Source organism: Cottoperca gobio, chromosome 17 (genome assembly GCF_900634415.1).
Source record: "Cottoperca gobio chromosome 17, fCotGob3.1, whole genome shotgun sequence".
Classification (NCBI taxonomy): domain Eukaryota; kingdom Metazoa; phylum Chordata; class Actinopteri; order Perciformes; family Bovichtidae; genus Cottoperca; species Cottoperca gobio.
In genome coordinates this window covers 12,631,533-12,652,889 of record NC_041371.1, presented here as the reverse complement: position 1 = coordinate 12,652,889, position 21,357 = coordinate 12,631,533, and the positions used below count along the sequence as shown (strand labels likewise).

At 43.1% G+C, this 21,357-nt stretch overlaps 1 protein-coding gene across 2 annotated transcripts in view; it reads right to left on the bottom strand.

Annotated features, from left to right (window-relative positions):
* The window catches only part of ephb1 (EPH receptor B1), a 150,562-nt gene extending 129,443 nt beyond the window's left edge, over window positions 1–21,119 (bottom strand). For both annotated transcript variants that reach the window (XM_029452994.1, XM_029452995.1), the window contains exon 1: window positions 20,848–21,119. In XM_029452994.1, the coding sequence (XP_029308854.1) occupies window positions 20,848–20,908 (61 nt within the window). In that variant the 5' untranslated portion in view covers window positions 20,909–21,119. The remainder of the gene's footprint in view (window positions 1–20,847) is intronic.
* Between the last annotated feature and the right edge of the window lie 238 nt (window positions 21,120–21,357).

Below are 21,357 nucleotides of genomic sequence, written 5' to 3'. Positions count from 1 at the left end.
AAAAACTGACACAAAGTTGTTGAGCCACTCGTTTGGAGCAAATTATAGAGAATCACGGGTTTTGCATCACATTCAAAAGCAAACACACACTAGGAAAGCCACATATCAGCCCACAACACTCAGCCCATGTTCTTGTGCCTCACTGAGCTCACTTGACTCTTTGCCAGTATAACTGTGAAAGTCTCCCACTTCCCTTCTCTACTTCTGTCTTCACTCCTATCCTTACTTTCCCTTCCTTGCTCACTCCTTCTCTACTTCCCTCTTTAATCCCAGCTCGTCCTTTCAAAACAAACACTCTAACCCTGAAATGAATGAGGGACATAAATGGACCCTTGGTTTATTGTTAACAAATAGTCTACACTATAGAAAAGCATTCATTAGGACACAGCGCCAAGCAGCCGTTCACAATGGCCGTCCAGTGGAGGAGACAGAATTGGTAAAGCAAAGATAACAGCTGTAAGATAACAATGACAAACCCGCTAACAGAGAAAGAGTCAGGGAGGCACCCAGAGATCTGAAAGCCATTAACTCTGGTGCTGGCTAGGAGAAATGGGGTCTGTGATGGCCTATTTCTGTAGGCTCTATATCTAATCAGAGGCTCTCACCCCAGACTCCATGTTGTGTGATTTATTTGGCATTGAAATTCTTTTTTTTTCTCCTTTATTTTTTTTAAAATCGGGTGTGTGCATGTGTAAGTCAGTTGTACAGGCCTGCTCCATCTATGTGTTCCATCACCCAAAGACCTCGAGCGAAGTTGTCATGGAGATGGGGCACAGGTGCTCCCTAGACACTTGGGATGTCATCAAGGAACAGGAAATAGTTTTTTTCTCTAAATTCCCCTCGCATACAGAACTACTTGATCTTGGCCAAAACATTGTTATGACTCAAAACTTAATAGTACATTTCTGGGTCACCAATCCATGTCATACTATTGAGTCTGTTTCATAATAGTCCAATTACTATACACTGCAGGCCAGCTGTGTAAGGTATAGCATCCGCATGCCAGCAAATACTTTATAGTTAGACATATAGCTGTAACTTTCTCTCTTGATAAAATGCAATGCTGACATGTGGCCACTAATGATGGTGCACAGTCATGTGTATAAAAAGGCCACTCTGGTTGATCCACGTTTGGGCTAAATGTTGATAGAGTCGAGGAGGAGGACAAGGCCTTGAATCAGAAGCTTCAAATGATTTGAGTTCATTGAAACAGGCTATTCAATAAGAAATTCAATAAAAAAAAGACATCATGTATTTACAAAGAACATATGTGAAAGAATATCTGATGCTTACGTCTTTGTCATGTGATGGCCTTTGTCGCCACACATGCAACAACACAACTGAAGAGTAGGCAGAACATGGGGTTAATGTCCGCCTGTCCTCGGGTCTCAACTCTGAGGCAGGAAATGAGCTGCTGTGTCCACCAATCACTTTAGATAACGGAGAGATTTATTAGAACGAGGCTGCTGCTGCTGTGCCAATACCGTAATTAATTTTCCTATGCGTGTGAGAGAGAAAGCGAAAGAAAGAAAGAGTACGAATGTAAAACAAAGAGAGGGAATAGAATTAAGTGTCAATATATGCAAATGAAATAGTGAAATAGTGTCCAAACTTAAATATTCCCATGAAGGTTTATGGATACCATTTGTTTTGATAAAAGCAGCAGGTTCCAACCTGACTTGTACTCCATTCACAGCGAGACAATGTAAAACATGTGGGCTTGGCAAACCAGAGACCTATAGATGAGACAGCCAGGCCCCGCCAGATGGCCCTGGCCAAGCAGCCCTCCTCTCTGTAAACCTCATCAGTAATTAGGAAGTGTACATTGGGCCACATGTGTCTGTGCGCACGTTTAAGAGCTTCCTAAATGAGCAGAGAGATTAGGGAGGTGCTAGTTAAAACTGCAGTGCTGCAGCTTTTGCTAAACCCTTTCAACTATGGTTATTTTTAAAGTGTGGTAAAGTCTCACACATGGCAAAGCTGGGCAAACAGATGGGTGCATTTTGAATGTTTTATGGAAATGAGAGTGTTACTCTTTTAACTTGAAAGGTGACTTTTGAGAGTCATTTTAACTCTTTAGAATGGCAACATAAATCAATCTGTTTTAAGAACTACATTCAAAGATTATTTGGTCCACATTATATCCTGTGCTGTGATTCAACACTACTTCTCTGTTTGAACATAATGAACTGGTTGATGCAGCTTTAGAAAATAACCAAACCCAACTGTGTCTATCTGAACAAATCCTTTATTTATACACTCGGAAAGAAGAGGTTAATCAAGATGTGCTAAAGAACTCCCTCACACACACTACCAGTCTCACATCCACCCTGCTACCTTTATAATAGATATTCAATAAGAATGGCACTGCCTCATCTCTTCTCTGCTAAATCACTGCTCTCAATCTCTCCATGGGTGACCAGTTATTTTCTCCTATCAATCTTAACTTCACTTATTTTGTACCCCTGTCTTTTATATAAAAATGTTCTGGTTTCTCATTTTCTTAAACCCTTATTTTCTTTCCCCCCCACACCACATCTCACTATTTCAACCACAGCCTGGAACCACTGCAGTGTGATGGCTAACAACAGGTGAACATGTTGAGGGTTTGCTAAATGTTTAACGTGCCGTCAGAACCGGCCCAGACAGGCGCCCAGCCAACGAGCTTGTTTTATTTTCCATAATGGCTCCCTCTTAACAAAATATCTGTTGGCAGAAGCAGTTGATGTCTGTCCATGTGTGCGAGGGAAATTTATATACGTCAACCATAAGCGGTCATAACTTGTGACTAGAGATACTTTAACCTGCTCATCATAGATATTTTATTATGTGTGTGTGTGTGTGTGTGTGTGTGTGTGTGTGTGTGTGTGTGTGTGTGTGTGTGTGTGTGTGTGTGTGTGTGTGTGTTGTTGTGTGTGTGTGTGTGTGTCTGTGTGTGTGTATCTCTTTGATTGATTGTTTTTTGATACTGTGCTACCCCTCACAATACATCTTCTGTAATGGCTGGGTGACTGTGCAGACACCCTTCTAGATGGTGGGGTGGCGTAAATCAGAGTTGATTTGGCTTCCTGCCACAGATGTGTCAGCTCGCCCTGTCCAATGAGGATTCAACAAATAACATTCCACGTCACTCACATCACACTCCATAGATCTTCCAGCCGGCTACAGTATCCCCCTGCCTGTTAAAGACAGACACCCCCACACTTCTGGTAGTGCCCCCCACACGTCCTTCCTATGGATTTGCTGCAATACAATGTCATCTCTCTTCCTTTGGCCCCTCAAATAGGCCTGTCAGAGTATATCCACTGGATCAAAAGCCCAGATGGTTACAGTCAGTGGGAGCGATAGGAAAAGCATCCAGTACAAAGACTGGAATGGAATCAGATGACATGGAATATTCTGGGTTCAAAAGCTCATTGTGGAAAGAACATAGGGACGGATCTGTGCTCATTCATGTGCAGCTCAAATAAATGTAGCAGGATATGGGGAGTAAAACATGAGAAACAGGGTGAGACACTGAGAGAATCCCTTTTTCCCCCATCCATACCTGCTGTTCTCATGTCGCAGTTGTTTTTGAGATGGAAGCACTGGTCCTATTTCTTAGTGATTGCGTGTCTGTGCATGTGCGTTTCCTGCCATGTCTGCTTGCTGTGTGCAATTTCTCCAGTGACCATGATAGAGGAGCAACTGAACAAAGTGTGCAATGACAAAGTGGTGTGTATTCACACTGCTGCTCTCTTCTTGCCTGTGCAGTAGGACAAGCAGATTGATGCTAAGGCAGTGAGCACTATTTCGCTAGCATGTCAGGTCACTAGCTGCACTCTGTGCCTCAGGGGGAAGTACATGGTTCCCCCTTTGTCTATGTCCTCAGCTGCCTTGTTCTCTTTCTCTTCCTCTGACCGCAGGCTTTTCCTTCTCCTCAAGTTTACAAGTTTTACAAAAGTGCCGCTCCTAATCCTACATTTGACTGCCCACAGACACAGACTGTTACCTCTTGCTCTAGGAGATAGAACACAGGTTGGTTAGGTAGCTGAAGTCAACAGTATACTGTACAGTGCAGCTCGGTGAAACATGATGCAGTGGGGCTTTATATCGAACACTGTAGACCAAGTCACTGTGGAACAATTATAAGCGTCATTGATATCACCACTGCAACAGCCATTTGATTTAGAGAGATCTCATTATCAAAAGCAACTTTGTTGTCAGAGGATTTTTGAACATCAAAAGAATCAAACACTGTGATATGAGAAACACAAATGAACACACATGCACACACATACACACACACACACACACGCCAACACTGGGGACAGTGCAGAACATCTGTGATCAGCATTAGTCAGATGGATCTGCTTGAATTAGCATGAAAATCCAACTAGCAGACAGCGATAAAGGCGAGATTATTATGGCACACTGGGAAAGAGGAGACTGACAGACAGCGAAGGAGAAATAAAAAAAAAAGGCAACAGAGATTGGGATGTAACCAAATAGTTGTATATGTTCACTCCCAATGCTGCACTGGCTCGGTTTTGTAATTTGCTTACAAGGGCAAGGCAGTCTGAGTAAGATCATGAATACGCTGTGGTTTGAGCAACAGCCTGAGTGAGAGGGATATTAGAGAGAGGGGAAGGAGAAGAGATGGAGCTCAGAATAAATGGGGAGGGGAGGAAAAATGAGAGAGGCAGACAGGGGAACTCATTAACTTCTCTTTAATAAAGCCCAAGTCACATGGGGACCCTTTCAGTCCTTCATCTATCTAGACACACAAACACACACACACACACGCACGCACGCACACACACACACACTCTGGTGCCACGTTGATCACCTCCAGATTATCACACAGATATATTTCCCACATCTCTACAATCATTTGGCACATATTAAAAATCACTAACCTATAGAACTTAATTTGTGACGGGATGTCTCCGTTCTGACTCTTAAGTTACTGCAGATCATACAGTGCTGACAATAACCTCTCCAAATGACTGGAGTGCTGAAGATGCTGAATGTAAATATTGTGTAGGCTCAACGCAACTCAATACCATAAGAAACCCAATATCTTAAAGCAACAGCACAGATGCTTGGAGGAAATTTGCAAATATAAAATGGAGAAGCAGAACATTTTTCATCACTTTTCTATTTGCAAGCGATCTTCAAAGACTAAAAAGGGAAAAGTATTTCCATGATAATCATTGAAACTGCCGCTGAGCCCAGTTCCAGATTTCCTTTTGTCATTTTTGTTTGTGGAATAAGTTGGCTTTGACTCGGAGGCATAGGAGCGCAACATAGGATGGTTGGATACTATAGGGAAGGAAAGTAGGGATTGTAGCATTAAAGCTTCTTCTATATCTGAACATCCATGCCTTCCCCAGGGGCCAGACAGAAAGGCTCATTTAAGAAGTGTGGGCCCTGTAAGCTGCCATTAATTAACATGCACACTCACAGACACACAAGTGGGCACATTTATGACAAAACACACATGATTCGCACACTCATTACACAAAGCTAATTGCAGAAATGTGGGCAACTGTCAGAAGTCATCATCTGTGAATACAAAGCCAACCAACATGTTACACAACCTGGAGCTCTAATGGTTGGAGGCAGGGAGAGAGACATAGACAGAGAGAGAGAGAGATGAAGAATCATGGATTAAAACTACATAACAACACAACAAAATAGGAAATAAATGGCAAGGGTCTACTTAAGATGGACCCCATCAATCCAGGCAGTGTGTGAAGATGATTCTATATGACCCTTTTGCCATGTGGTGGTGTTATAATCACATCAGTGAGTGTTTGGGTTTCCCAGCACTGAAAAACATTGCAGAAAGAAAGAAAAGAGAGCTCCTACACATTATGCGATAACAGCAATCTTGCAGGTTTGTTGCATTTCACACTGTGCGAGATGAGTGTAATTAAAATGTTGGTGGAAATACGTGTCAGATTGCACACATACAAGTATTTTTCGGGCAATTTATGCTTTTTTTGAGAGTCCACAGTGGTGAGATGACAGAGGAAACAAGGACTATGCGGTTCATGGTTGGCATCTTAAACTCTTAGGCCACCAAGTCATTTCACAATATCATGTCTAATTATGTGATGGGTGCCTCATGAATTGTGTTTCTACAGTGTGAACTTAGTATTTTTAAGTGTTGTTTCACGTCAGTTGCCAGCAGGACTGAAATTGCGAGAGTATGGTCCTACATTTCTAAGACTATCTACACCAGGGGTAGCCAACGTTGTGCCCCAGGGACTACGTGAGTCGCCCGCGGAGCATGTTCTAAAAATAGCACTAGTCACCATGAAGCTCTGTCTAAAATTTGTATTTAATTGTTTTGCTGTTTTTTGTCAATAACACTTGAATTATTCTTTATTTTAAAATGACAATATTGAATATAGAATTTAAAAAACAAAAATGTTTTATGTATATATGAACTCTGACCCTGTAAGCTAAATCTCCATTTCCCTCTTCGCTGAGACAAGCTAGCGGGAGCAGCTACGGATGGTGCGCGAGGTGCGTTATTATTATTATTTGATGTTTATTATTATTAATGATAATATCATCATTAAAGGTGAACCGTGCAACTATGTTATTCAGGAAGTTTGTATCAAATAAGTAGCCCTTCGTATTATTCAGCACCCTTGAAGTAGCTCTCAGTATCATAAAAGTTGGTGACCCCTGATCTACACTTTGGATATCTTTGGCCGGCGGTCACCAATGCTCCAAATTAGCCATCGGCAGACATGTCTCACTCAGCTCGGACCACTGTTTTGAATTGAAGACCAGAGATTTCACCACGTTTCTCTCACAATTATAAAATATCTTTGGTTGTATAGGACAGATCACACAGTGTACCTTTGGTCAGACACATTGCCAAAATGCAAATCTCAGCAATGGTGTGTCTGTCTAAGCAAGGTCAGTCAAAAGAAACAAGCGGCCAAGTGGTGGCCAAACATAAACCCAGACCTCACACACACACACACACACACACACACACACACACACACACACACACACACACACAGTCTTTCTATATACCTTCACCCTACATGAAATCAAGAAAATGCACAATACTCAGACATACAAATCCCAGAGAGAGAGAAATAACAAGAGCTATTTTTTCGTAACTGTTCTAGCTCTCAAATGATCACATCCAGGTGTTATGTGATCAAGATTTCAAAGCAGGGTACTTGCAATTGCCAGTCTCCAGGGGCGACTGCGCCCCGTCCTATCAGAAACAGATTCCCCGTCCGCCTCAATGAGCTGCCGACCATTTTGTGGAACATCAATCTTTCACTACAGAGATCAAACAGACTTTTAATCTGCGATCAAATAAATCTAACAAACATGATGCACTTGCTGCCACCTAAGGAATCCTTATGGCAGCAGTCGTACAATGCTCTCTCAGTAATTGTGTACAGGAATTCATTTTCCCAAGATACTGTATGACATTCCTCAAGCAGAATTCCATCTCATCGCCACGATCGCTCATTCACTCATATGATAGGCTACAATTTAGGTGTTTGGCACTGAAAAATATTAGCATTTTAGACACATTAGCATACCCAAGGGGAACTGCGGTAACATTGATTACAAGTAACCGCATGCATTTAGATGCTGCTTTGCATCTTATCACACACACAATACCCTATCGCTACACCCAGCCCTTCCCCCCTTGCGCACACACACACACACACACACACACACACACACACACACACACACACCTCGTCACTGTGAAGCAGTCTCACTCCCTGCTGCGAAGCAGGTGCCGTGATACGATTCTCTCTCCCTCCATGCATGCTGACACACACACACACACACACACACACACACACACACACACACACACACACACACACACACACACACACACACGACTCAAGTACATGCACACACATGCATGTTTTCAAAGAAAGAGCTGTGAAGCAGAGGTGACAGGTCTCTGGTTCCATGCCATCCTCAGCAAATGTAGTGCTAATTGACATTCCCCCACTGTTACGAGAGCAGCAGGACTCCAACATGGGGGCCATATGGACCCCAAGATGGAGTCATCTCCTTCCCACTAGAGGATCATGGGAAGAGAGAACAATCAAGTGGTGCTCACTATGATAGGTAAGACACCTGTACACAAATATATAAGTTGTCAATTGCTTTGTGTATTGAGCTTCAGCTCATGAACTCGTGTTTGACAGCTGGGCACGGGCACAAGTAGAACCTGGTGTTGTTAGTACTGTATGACAGCTGATTAGAGGGATGAGAGATTTGAGTGTGACACCTCTAATGATCTCTTCATCTGATTGACGGGCTAGGCAATGCTCCAATTCACACATCTCGCACAACACAGAATCTGGTGTACATACAGCAAAGAGGGTCACCATGTCAGACGCACACACCCCACACGGACACAAAATACGCCACACACACTGCTCCACTGAATGTTAGAAAAAGACTATTTGCTTCCATAAATCTCTCCTGTGACTTCCAGAATATTCCACTATTATGTTGGCCCTAGCAGGGCTATTTCCTCTCCCAGTTAGCCTGTCATCAGGGGCATTGTACTGTATTGTCTGAGCGCGAGCCTAAATGGGGCCCTTTCAGGGGTATTTTCAGGTACTTTCATGGAAGAATGGAGAGGATATTCATATCACATTTCAGTTTTTCTATCGCTGAGCAAACACAGTTTTGGACAACACACAGACAGGCCTGCATTGACACACACAGGCTCTCACACACACACACACACACACACACACACACACACACACAGGCTCACACACACACACACACAGGCTCACACACACACACACAGGCTCACACACACACACACACACACACACACACACACAGGCTCACACACACACACACACACACACACACACTTCGCTGACCCAAACGAGCGAGTCAAGTGCATTCCAGCTCCCAGCGATTTCCTCCATCTTCTCCCAACAGACAGGATCCCATTACAAGCGCCTGACTGTTATCTCCCACAAAGGCAGCAGCAAACATTGTAACACACATTGCAAAGGGAATGTCCTAAACATTAGCATGAGACCTCTACACTTCAAGAACAAAAATACATTAGCAAGATTGTATTTAACTTCCAACATTAGCAAAATTGCTCTTGCAAAAAAAGCCTATTTGACTAACCTGCGCTACTAAACGAGGGCCAATTGATCAGTCCAAATTTCTTAAAGGAACTGGCATGATGCAGCAAGCAAACCTTTAATTGCCCTCTTACTGATCCATCTCGTGATTATTGGCAATTGTCTGTCAATTAGCAATGTGCTGATGTCACCACAATGTGAAAGGCAAAGCAATCAGGGGCTGTTAGTGTAGAAATGGTTGTCCATACTAATGACCTGATCAACTGTACAGCTCACACAGAGGACCCTATGTGTGTGTGCATGCGCATGTGTGCGTGTGTGTGTGTATGGTCCTGTAACTAATCTCCAGTGTGACTGCAGCAATCATAGCATAGCAGGCCTGTCAACACTGCTTCATGTCTACACTGCTCAGTAGTTTCAGGGGCTGTTAAATAGGATACATATGCCACTCAAAACCACCTTGCCTGAAACACAGTTAACCCCTCCTTCAATAGCCCCCTTACTAACCATCACCCCAGTGAGGTGCCTAATTTTTGAGTCAATTCAAAAAGAATGTTCATGTAATATAAGGGAATTGTTGTAATTGCTCTATTAAAATGATCTGTGCTTTGGGAGATGGTGGATGTAGATCCACATTTGACATCTTAAAAGCAATCATGGACTTAAAATGATATTCTATTATGTTACTTTAACTATAGTCGTCCATGCATTGATACACTTTCTGTATGTTTTGTAGTTGCTAACTTTGGCATTGTTCTACATGGGAAAAACCCTTTGTGGGCCACATTAAATGTTTACAAAAACACAAAGAGACACATAAGAGATGACAAATCATCTATATATCCGCCAAACGCAACCAATCCATCAGACACACTCTCGTCTCTCAAATAAACAGAGGACGCTTACGACATCTGTCATTCCCTCCCCATGCTGTGATCCATGATATGATCGCTACGCTCATACGTCCTGGACGATTCACAATCAATCTTCAGAGCCAAAGCAACAGACAGTGAGAGAGTCAGAGAGAGAGAGAGAGAGAGAGAGAGAGAGAGAGAGAGAGAGAGAGAGAGAGAGAGAGAGAGAGAGAGAGAGATGCTTTTTTGTCTTTTCTGCTTTTTCAGAAGCACTGTGACCATCAATCATGTTTTTTTTTTCTTTTAGAAGCCCCCGCATGATGTTTGTCAAAGAAAGTAGATTTTCAAAGCATTACCTGAGCTTCAAATTGATTGAGAACATGTGCGGAAATGTAAGTCACTCTTCACGCTTTCTCTACGTTTCCAACTGTCAATAATAGCAGATAGAAGGTGTCCTCTTTCAGCCAATCATTGCCAGGTGCCTGAAAGCCCTTTTAGAGCAAGCTGAGTGATTCTTTATACATGCTTGCACACACAGACACACAGACACACTCACAGACTCACACAGTGACCTTGTCAGGAGCTATAACAATCACATGAATTACACATATGTGTCCCTCTGTACAACCTTGGGTTAGGTAAGTCCACGTATCAAGTAGCCTTCATAAATGTGAAAATGGAAGATGTATTTCAGGATTGTTCAAGAAAGTAAAAGCACATTGTTTTCCTACCTTGAAAGTAGCATAAGCACGGCTGGCACCAGGTGGGCTGTTAAGATTTTAATGGAGCCCCTTTATTCACTTACAATGAGAGGAGTCATCAACTGTTACACACACACACACACACACACACACTAAGTATCAATACATCGTCAAAATATCTGTGAGTGCAAACACAAGCATGTTTGCACACGAATGCTTAAAAAACACGCAGAGACTATAACATTTCTCATCATTTCATAAATGGTAAAAACAAAGAAAAAGAAAAGAAGACCTTAGAATAATTACGAGCGTGAGTCTGAAAATTACAGCGGCCTAACACACTCACGCACAGCTTTTAAAAATATACAAATACGGAGACAATGCTCCTTCATCGCCCAAACCTGTTTAGTGTTTAGTGTAATGCCTTGGCATGGAGAACAAAAGCCAGGGAGACTGTCACAGAACAAAAAATCCCTGCATGACTCTGCATGGCCAGGTGCTTTTGTCAGGATAGCAGTTTTGTGATTGGTATTACACAGCCAGTATTGACATTAACACAGGTTGGAACATGATACATCACTTGCAATGGCTTGGGTGGAACTGAGCTATGTGCTTCATTCAAACCAAAGTATGTTAATACTGAAATGATTCCCTTTTGATGGGGAAACATAATTTACTCTGGCATAAAAGTGATGACACACAGAAAGATATCCAAGACCTCCGTGTTTAGAGATGAGTCTTGATTAGAGTGTGTCTACAAAAATCTCCCAATGGGCTATTGAAATCGTACATAAATATACATAATAAACTGTAGCTTGGGCTTTAACATCTCATCCATCGCTTTAAGACTTAATGTGTGTACCAGTTGTGACAGTCCCAGGTGTTAAGAACAACAACACTAGAGAGGCAGCATCAACTAGAAAACCTAAAGATGTAATGAATTGCTGGAGTGAACAGAAAGGGAAGATTAAATTACATAATTTAGCCACGCCTTGGTAGGGCTCTACCATGTTTTGATTAAATCATTAATTGACGATGTGTGAGGGACAACTTTTGAATTGGATATCATAATGAGAAACGAGTGTTGGTGTCAGAGAGGCCAGCCAAACACTTTCAACAAAAGTATATATTCTTTATGTTTATTGTAATTGTTACATTAAGTAATTCTCACACACACACACACACACACACACACACACACACACACACACACACACACACACACACACAACACACACACACACACACACACACACACACACACACACACACACACACACACACACAGGTTAGGCCTTTAGAAATCATTTATCATTTACTAAGCCTAGTAGAATTCCAAGGCTGTGCTGGTGTGCATTTAGGTGAAGAATTTATGATGAAAGAGGCCAGTATATGCATTAATAATCTCTCATCACATATATGTCAAGGGTGCATCTTTTGATATTGTCTGAATTTCCTCTAAAACTGATGTGAGACAGTTGTAAAACACAGCCAGGAAGAACCGCTGTACAATTACGTTCAGCTCGGCTTAGTGGGAACGTTTGTCATCTTGACATATCATCAGCTGAGTGCAGCAGCACAGCCATGGTGGAAAATGTGTGCATCTGAATGAGCACATCTGTTCATTCACGTCCACATTCCACTTCACTTTATCAAAAACTACCTGAATGCATGCCATATGTGTGTACAGTATACTCCATCACTTCATTTCACAAGCTCTCAGAAATGGGCTGACTCCACCCAGACATCAGTGTCAATCTGATGAGTGAGTGTCTAACAGTGTGTGAAGCTTACATCAAAGGCACGCCGCTTCAAATGCCCAGCCTTGGGAGAAAGCAGGGAGGGGAAAGACTTCATAGGAATAAGGGAAGAGGAAGAACGGAACAATTGGAGAGGGGCATGCATTTTTTACTGTTCAGCAAGCCCCATTACAAAACAGGTTTGTGTTTGGAGTGTATGACCGAGACCGCTATGCTAACTAGTTGAATCAAGACATTCATCGTAGATTTAGCAGCAACCTTTACAAACGATCTCACACTAACAGAAAAAACACACTACCCTGACTCACTGTACCAAACAACCTTTTGAATCATTCATTATAGCTTTTTTATTTATTTTTTAAAAAAGAAGAAAAAAAAGGCAAATCACACTCCCAACAGACATCCAAGGACTCTCACAAAGATGCACGCAGGCATACACACTCTAAAGGGCTGGATGCGCTTAAGGGTTAGCAGCCAGAAGCACCATCCTCCTCATTATCACAAATAAGATCTTAGGCAGATACAGGCCTATCCTTCTCTCCCCCTCTGTGTCTTTGTCCCTCTTCGACTCTGTTCTCTTGCACAAATGAGTCCTTATCCCTGTCCTCTAGCTTGCCCTTTAACAAAAGAACTAGCACATACAGCTCTAGAAGTGCAACACAGAGGAAGGAAAACCACACCATCTCTATATGGGAAATTTCTTCTTGATTTATTTGCGCATATGCTAAAAGTATATACTCAATAATATTGGGTAAGATTTATCACCTAAGGACGTTTGGTTGGGATTTGACGTAAGGTTGCATTACATTGAAATGAGTCCCCTTGGACCTGACTGTCATTACTATTCATGATGGGGAAGAGAGGTCAACAGGCCAACATGGACTGGGATCAGTTTGTCATGAATATAATAAATATGCATATGAATATATTCAGTTATATTGAATATTAGAGATCTTTTGAATAGACATTCTCCAGCTCGATTCCTAACTGCTTTTTCCGTGATACACTCTTTTTGCAGAAATACACGGAACAGAACTTGACAGCCAAACAAACCAACTTTAACCTTGGCTCTCTTAGGTAAATGCCTTGTTCACCCCGTCAGTTTTCTAGTTGTTCTCTAGCCAGCCAGGCTACTGTTGGAAGATCGAGATGCTGTCCACTCATCTCCCATTACCCTCTATGCTTCAAATCAATAGTTAATTACCTCCAAAAAAGCTCTCTTCTTATCGAGCTAGAGAAGTAGACAGCACAGGGCAGGCAAAACTTGCCTGGCAGTTGGATTCAGTATTATGCCGGGTGAAAACTGCCCTTGCACCACTGCTACTTATTGGCCCATCAGTGTCCCTCTCAGAAGCTGGCATTCCATTTTGCACTGCGCCGGCACTTCATTTCTCTCCCCCGCACAATTTTCATTTCTCATACTAACACAGACACGTGCAGTGAGACACGAATATTCATATGCACATTGTCTTTCTATGGAGCCCTGCATTGCCAAGAAGCCAATGCTTAATAAGAGATTACATTTATGGTGAGGAGAAGGGCAGGCAAACGGTGAAATATGTCCACATGTCCTGAACCTGGGAGAGGCCCTGGCACTTACTCATTAATAATAGGACAGACCCCAGGCCCAAGCCCTTAGCTCTCCGTCTCTACTCATTTCCTTTCCACACATCAAAGCTATATGTGTGTATGGCTGTGTACGTGCGTGTGTGTGTGTGTGCGTTGGGCTCTTGCACATTCACATCTGTGCTTGTGTGTGTGTGTGTGTGTGTGTGTGTGTGTGTGTGTGTGTGTCTGTCTGTCTGTCTGTGTCTGTGTGCTTGTCAGTCCCTATGAGAAACAGCCTGTGGAGGAGCCAGCTTTTATTTAATCAGAAGTGGTGCAGCTTCCACCACCATCAGTAATTTCAGCCCTATTAACGTTCTGCCTTTAATTCCTCTGAGCGCTGGAGACGCAGTATCCTCTGGGCTGCTGATTCACTTAAAATGCAAAACGTACCACAAAGTTTTTTTTTTCCTGTATAGTTGCAACTTCATATATTGGCCGTTTAGACTTTAGAAGCAAGGGATTTGTTGTATAAACACAGTTATATGCAGAAAGTTTGTAGTGTGTGGTGTGCACAATATGCTAAATTCATATTCTTATCAGTTAGATTGTAGAATTTAAAAGGGTTTCCCACGCATTGAAAGTCACAATCACAAAAACATCGCACCACTCTATCTGCCTCCTCCCACTTAGTTACTCAGCCTTTGCCCCACAGTCATCCTGCCTGTAGCCCTTAAGCCTAAACCATAGGGCTTAAAAGTCAAATTAAATCATTCTGGGCCTGACTGAAAAACAGATCTTATTATAACAATCATAAATGAAGCTCTTTGTTCCTACAGGCCTACAACCCCAAAAGTCTCTTAACCCTCTTCCTGTTCCTGCGTCTATTACGTCTTCAGAGGGACAGACTCATATTCCACGTTTTTCCCCTTGTAGTTAACCAATGCTAAAATGCTTCATAAATGCATCTGTTTTCAACTAAAAAAATGTGCGGGGGAAAGAGGCAGGTGAGGGAGGGAGGAGGGGGGAAAAGAAGGAAAGAAGCCGGTAGAAGCAACCAATTATTCCCAGGCAGGAAGGTTCAGAGGGGAGGTAGGGGAGAAGGGGGGTATAGCTTGAAACTACTCTCAGAGTTAGTTAAAATTCATTGAAGAAAAAAAAAGAGAACAATATAGAAGGCAAGAAGAAATGGCCAGGAAGTCGAGTCAACAACAGGCCTTTGTGGATCTGGACTGGCCGCCGCAGATTTAGGGAGGGTTGGGGTGGACAGGAGCTAAAGGGGCCATAGGGCTGTAAGCATAGAGGCCCCAGGAGCCAGGCTGCGTGAACACTGGGAAATAAGACTCGATAATCAATGCTTTCTCTTCTCGCCTCTCAACTCAAAAAAATATCGAAGAGGCTCCCCTTTCCTGCTGACTGAACAACTGTCACCCAATCTCTAAGACAGGTGATAATGGAGGGGAAAAAGCCTGAGAGACAGAAAAAGAAAGAGAAAATTCACATTTTTCACACCTCCATCCTTGAGTGGTGAGAAAGCTGGGTCACTGCTCCCAATCAATTACTAGCATTGCTATTTTCCACTACGTGTGGCTTGGAGGGTAATCTCTACGTTTTCGCTCTTGTTGTGCACATCGATGCTTGATGATTATGTCTGAGGGTGTGTGTGTGTGTGTGTGTGTGTGTGTATCCATGTTGTGTGTTTGTCATTTGAGAGAACTGGCTTCTCCAGGAAACAGATGACTCACACAGTTTGAGGTTGAACTGTGTCACGAGCGTCACCGCTTTAACTCCTGTGCTCTAATGTGTTTCGTATGTTGCTGATGCAGTGGGTCTGCTTATCCCTGAGATTGGACGGATAAGGCCTTAGCTCCTGTCCCACAGTCAGCCACCTGCTCTGATAAGGGCCAAACACGAAACAAGACGGGCGGAACCGTAACACTGCCGATAGCATCTCCTCAGCAAATCTCTGGAAACAGCAATGTGTGGAAGACACTAGAGGACAACATAGTAAGAAAGGCGACCCGAGTCTGGAATGGAACAGGACATACAAGTACACATTTACCTCTCTCTCTCTCTCTCTCTCTCTCTCTCTCTCTCTCTCTCTCTCTCTCTCTCTCTCTCTCTCTCTCTCTCTCTCTCTCTCTCTCTCTCTCTCTCTCTCTCTCTCTCTCTCTCTCTCTCTCTCTCTCTCTCGATACCACTAATTCTCACACTGAGACGTACACAAAAATGTGCACATGCCTACCAGCCCCCAACCTGCATCCACCATCTGGCCTTCCTAAGGCTCAGATGTCTCTGGGGTAAGGTGAACTGTGAGGGGGACTCAGTGTGTATATGCGTTATGTGTGCCTGTGTGTGAGAGAAACAGAGAGATTGTGGGGCCAGCGATCATATTATCCAAGAGAATATACGCACCATACAGTACACTGTAATAAGATCCTGCACAGATCACAGATTATTGCCTCACCGGCTGCATGCAAGCACAATATGTTCACATAAAAGGCAGTACAACATATTTTCAGCACTGCAGGTACATGAGCTGCAGGCAGGGTTTTCACTTGGGGTTGTCATAGCTGACTCGGCCGCGTAAGCGCACCTTAACACAGAGTAGTCTTTTCACTGTGGACAAAATAAAGCCTCCATTATGGGATGAGGCCATGTCTGCGGCCCCTACCAGCCATAATGGCTTTAGCACTCTATGGACGACACAGGCACCCAAACGTACAATATACACACACTGCAGTAGAAAACGAGTGGAAAATTGAATTCTACTTCAGGTGGTCCCAGATCAGCAGTAGTGCCCGTGGCTAAAATACACTTGTATACTCATGTGAACCATCATTCACACACAATCCTTCATGCCTTTACAGTACTACCACCTCAACCCTGTGTGCCGATGTTGTGCTTATATTTTCATTCCTCTCTTTTCTAACCATTTGAAATGAGAGAGCAGGGGAAATAAGCAATCTTGCATTCACATCCATTAGAGACTTAACAGGACTCTTTTCACAGGTATCATTGTCATCGAGGAGTAGAGAATTCTCAACGCGATACTAGACTAGCCTCACAAAGCCAGTCTATATCACTACAAGCTCAATTTTCACCGCTAGATTAAGGGCCATGAAGCAATTGGGAATGATTGCAGCCTGACCAGATACATGTCGGACCAACCTGAGAACGTGCAGTGTTTAGATCATGATGTGAAAAACACAAAACATTTTTACTTGGTGTAAAAGATATCAAATAAAGTATGACATTGCAACTGCTATTTTTTACTGATTTCAGTAAATTGTTTAGATTAAATTAGAAATTTCCAAACAGCCAGCGTGCTTTTCTAGTTTCAAAATGCAAAGCAATGATCAATAACAGCCCAGCGAGTGGTCCCTTTGTCCAGTCAGGTGCATGAAGGTTCATGTTAATGTCTGGATTCAGAGAAATGTGAATCATCTACCGTGCATCCTACTTAAACTGACAGTTGTCTCATGCAAATGTCTCTTCAGCCCTGCCAAACCACAATACACAGAGCACGATGGTGGACAGGAAAAGTTGTGTGTTTGTTACTATTTTCAAAGTTAGTTTTAACACAATTCTAGATTCCAGCTAATCTGATTAGAAAAGGAACTCGCCAACAGAATAACAATGAAGTGATACTTTATGAATCCCTGGACGCTGATTCTGACCTCTCCGCAGTGGGGTCAGCTATGAGACAATGCCCTAGGAGCTGAGTCAATGTCTTGCTCAAGGACACTTCAGCAGGGCAATCGCTTGCTCAGATGGGGGCTGGAACTTGCCCTTGAACACTCTGTCCTTTCTTAACAATATGCCGCTCTCACTCTAACACTCCTGATTGATGTATATTAACAGTGTGCGGTTCTGACCTCCAGAACTATTATCTAATGCTTAAGCTATTGTTTATTCAGGAAGCTAAAATATTCTCCATTCCATGCACTTGGCCCCTGAGGATGAGGCATTACAGGTACTTAACATAGCATCCTTAAGGACTGGTTACACCACATTACTAATGTTCTCTTATCATACTTATACTGAATGCTACTGCTGTTTTACCCCAGTGAAGCGTGGCACACTTATACAGTACATGTACCTATGTCAGATAACTCAGACAGAACAGTGCTCGTTTACGTCCACAGCATTGTTCAATTGCAGGCTACTCATTTGTAAAACACGTCAACGGTATCTTTTCTGAAACTCGCTGACCTCCCTCCATCTGTCTCTCTCATCTTTCTCTCTCCCCCGGTCTCTGTCTATCTTTAAAACCGCTGTTTCATCCCCATTCCCTCCGTTCCTCTTACCTCCACCACCCAGTTCCAGGCCGTTAAATGAGCGGGCTTATCTAAGTCTAATTGGTTTAAGGGCAAACAGAAATAAGCAATGGCTCTGTAAGTAGGGGAGAATTACTGCTGCTGTTGGCAAGAGCCATCCGCACACCAAAGAGAGAGAGAGAGAGAGAGAGAGAGAGAGAGAGAGAGAGAGAGAGAGAGAGAGAGAGAGAGAGAAAATGAGGAAAGAAGGGAGACAAGAGAGGAATTGGGAGATTAGTGAGGAGAATTATGGAAGACAGAGTGGGATAGAGAAATGAGGGGGGAAAGGGAGGTGTAAATGAAAGTAGGCAGAGAGAAGATGATGGGAGAAATGGAGAGAGAAGACAAATGAGGGTGAAACAGAGCATGGCACATGCTTCTTTTTTAAATGGCATGCAAATCCCCGTCTTCCCTCTCCTCTCTGTTAGCCCTTTGCTTTAGGTCTGACTGCCCCTTCGATAACTTGTCGGTGAATGCATTTATTTTTGCAGATAGCATGCCTTCATGTGTGTGGGATTGTGTGCATGTGTGTGTGTGGTGTGTAGCTGTGCCTAAAGTTTAAGTATAACAATTTCTAAATTCTACAAACAACTTTACACCCATGTATCCATTCATCCCACAGTTCATCAAGGATGTGTGTGGTGTTTACTGGGAGTATAAGAGGTCAAAATATTCATATTCATTATCTACATTGAAAATATGTGTCCATGTCTGCTTCTAACTCTAAAGTTACAAACACACACACGCAGATCTCTGACACTTTGTGATTATCGGCTGATTTGGAGTTGTAATCAGATTAAGTGTGAGAAGAGAGGCAGGGATAATGTGATCAATGGCTCCACTTTCTCTCTCACACACACACACTCACACAAACTCACACACACACATAATGAAAGAGCAACAGATTGGAGTTCAGATCATTGAATATTTTAAACTGCCCATGGGACAACCTTTTTTCAATTAGCAACCCAAACAAGGAGATCACTTTTATCCTTGTTACCGAGGTAACTCAGGGGCCATCTCCCCGCCCATCTGTTTCTTTCTGATCCCATCTTTTAGAGGAGTAATCCCACACCCCTTTCCTCGCAGGGAAATATCACTCTACCCTCCCGTCCTCCTCTCATCTCTCTGATTTGGCATTTCTGCTGTTATTTCACACTGGGTAAACATTTGAACCTCAACATATCCATCCTCGCAGAAGTAGCAATTTGGGCCTGGGCTTGGTATCCATAGCTGTGTTGAAATCTGATGAGCACAAACAAGAAAGCCACCGCCGAATTACAGAGCACAGCCGGAGCTGGGAGCAGTCCAGGAGCAGAGTTGTAAATGATTAAAGAGAAAAGCTGCATGTGAGAAAATACTGCTATAAAACTGCTTCTAATTTACTTATTTATGCTTTTTGGGAGGGGCTATAGAACCGCCATGGGAAGCTGGTGTGTTCCTGTGAATTTTTTTATTGGAAAGGATGAGCTTATGTACAATAAAATGAGAGAAGAAATTATTTGTCCATGATGTTGCCGGGATAGCCATTCATCAGCCAATGTATGAGGCTACAACTCAGTGTTCGGTCCCCGGGGTCCCACAGCGGAAATGAAAAACATGTTTAACTGAGGAGATATTAGTTACTAGTGGCACTGCCGCTTGTCCAGATGAGTGTGCGTGAGAAAGAAAGGAGGGAATAGGAGGAAATGCGGAAAGACAAAGAGAGAGAGAAGGGAATTGAGATGGAATAATACAGGGACAGTTGGAGGAAAATGGGAGAGGCAGCTGAACGTTTTGTTTTTGTTTTTTAATAAAGCGGTTGATTTCTAAAAGTGAAATAGAGAAATGTACGGGTGCATAAAATCCAGGTTAAAAGGGAGAATTTCAATCAGTGCAATTGACAATCCGAGAGAGTTTGTCTCAGCTATTCAAAACGCTACAGAATGAGGCTCAGGGGCTTGTAGTAATAGTGTTTTTCATATGTGCAATCTAATGAAAAAACGTGGCAGGAATCCTTGGTGGTTTGTCATGCATTACCAATGTAGGCTTCGTTTCACACTGAGCAAAACTAATTGTCATAGGATATTGAGAATCTAATACAAAAATGTATAAAAGGTCACTTCTGCCCTGCACTCCTGCTGTATAGAACGAGAAAGACTATATTGTCTATATAATTTCATTTTTACTTGACGCTTTAGCAATATTGTCCCTGTTACATTAATGTCAAAACGCTTATCAAATTGAATTGAATTGAGTGAGAGAAACAGATTTTAGCGCATTTATAGCCACTCACAAACTACTGGATGCGATTAAACACATTTAAAAGTATCGTTCTTCCCATGGACTAATAATATCAGTGACAAGCAGCGGAGCGGGAGGACGGCTGCTCCAAAATAAAGTGATAACCTCGGCAATCTGCGGCGATCCACGTGTATGACATCCCTGTATCCCTGTATCCCTGTGCCAGAGGCGCAGCGCTGCCCAACAGAGACTGTGGCAAGCATCCCCAACACAGCGCGTCTTGGAAAGGAGCATTTCTATACATAAAACAAGTATAATCCCAATCTCTTATTTACCTTCCATCGCAGAGGATGTGATGACCAGCACGCATAAAAGCGCAAACAAATCCACTGTCATGGCAGAAGGGTAGTGTCCACAGCCTTTCCCCAAATAACCAAGACGCGCGGTGCGCGTCAAAAGAATCCTTCAGTTGTCAGAGCGGTACTCCAGCAGATAGCCTGTGTTGTGAGTCACATTTCAAGCCGTAGTAAACAATGTGTGACAATCAGCGACGGGGAAGAACAGAGTGTAGGGGTTGAGGGGTGCGAGGAGCAGGGGGAGGAAGAGGAGGAGGTGGGGGAGACCCAACATTGCCTGCTCAGAGCCCCATTAGAGCGCCGGGGCCAATCACCGACCGTGAGCTGAACTCACTAACCAATCACTAGACCACCGCTCCGCCCACCTTGCATTGTCAAAACACAAAACTTTTCCTTGACCTATTTGAAGCGGAGTCCGCTTCACTGAAGGGAAATATCGCCACCACTCGGGTGATTACAACTACTGCATCCCAAGCACACACGGAGCCA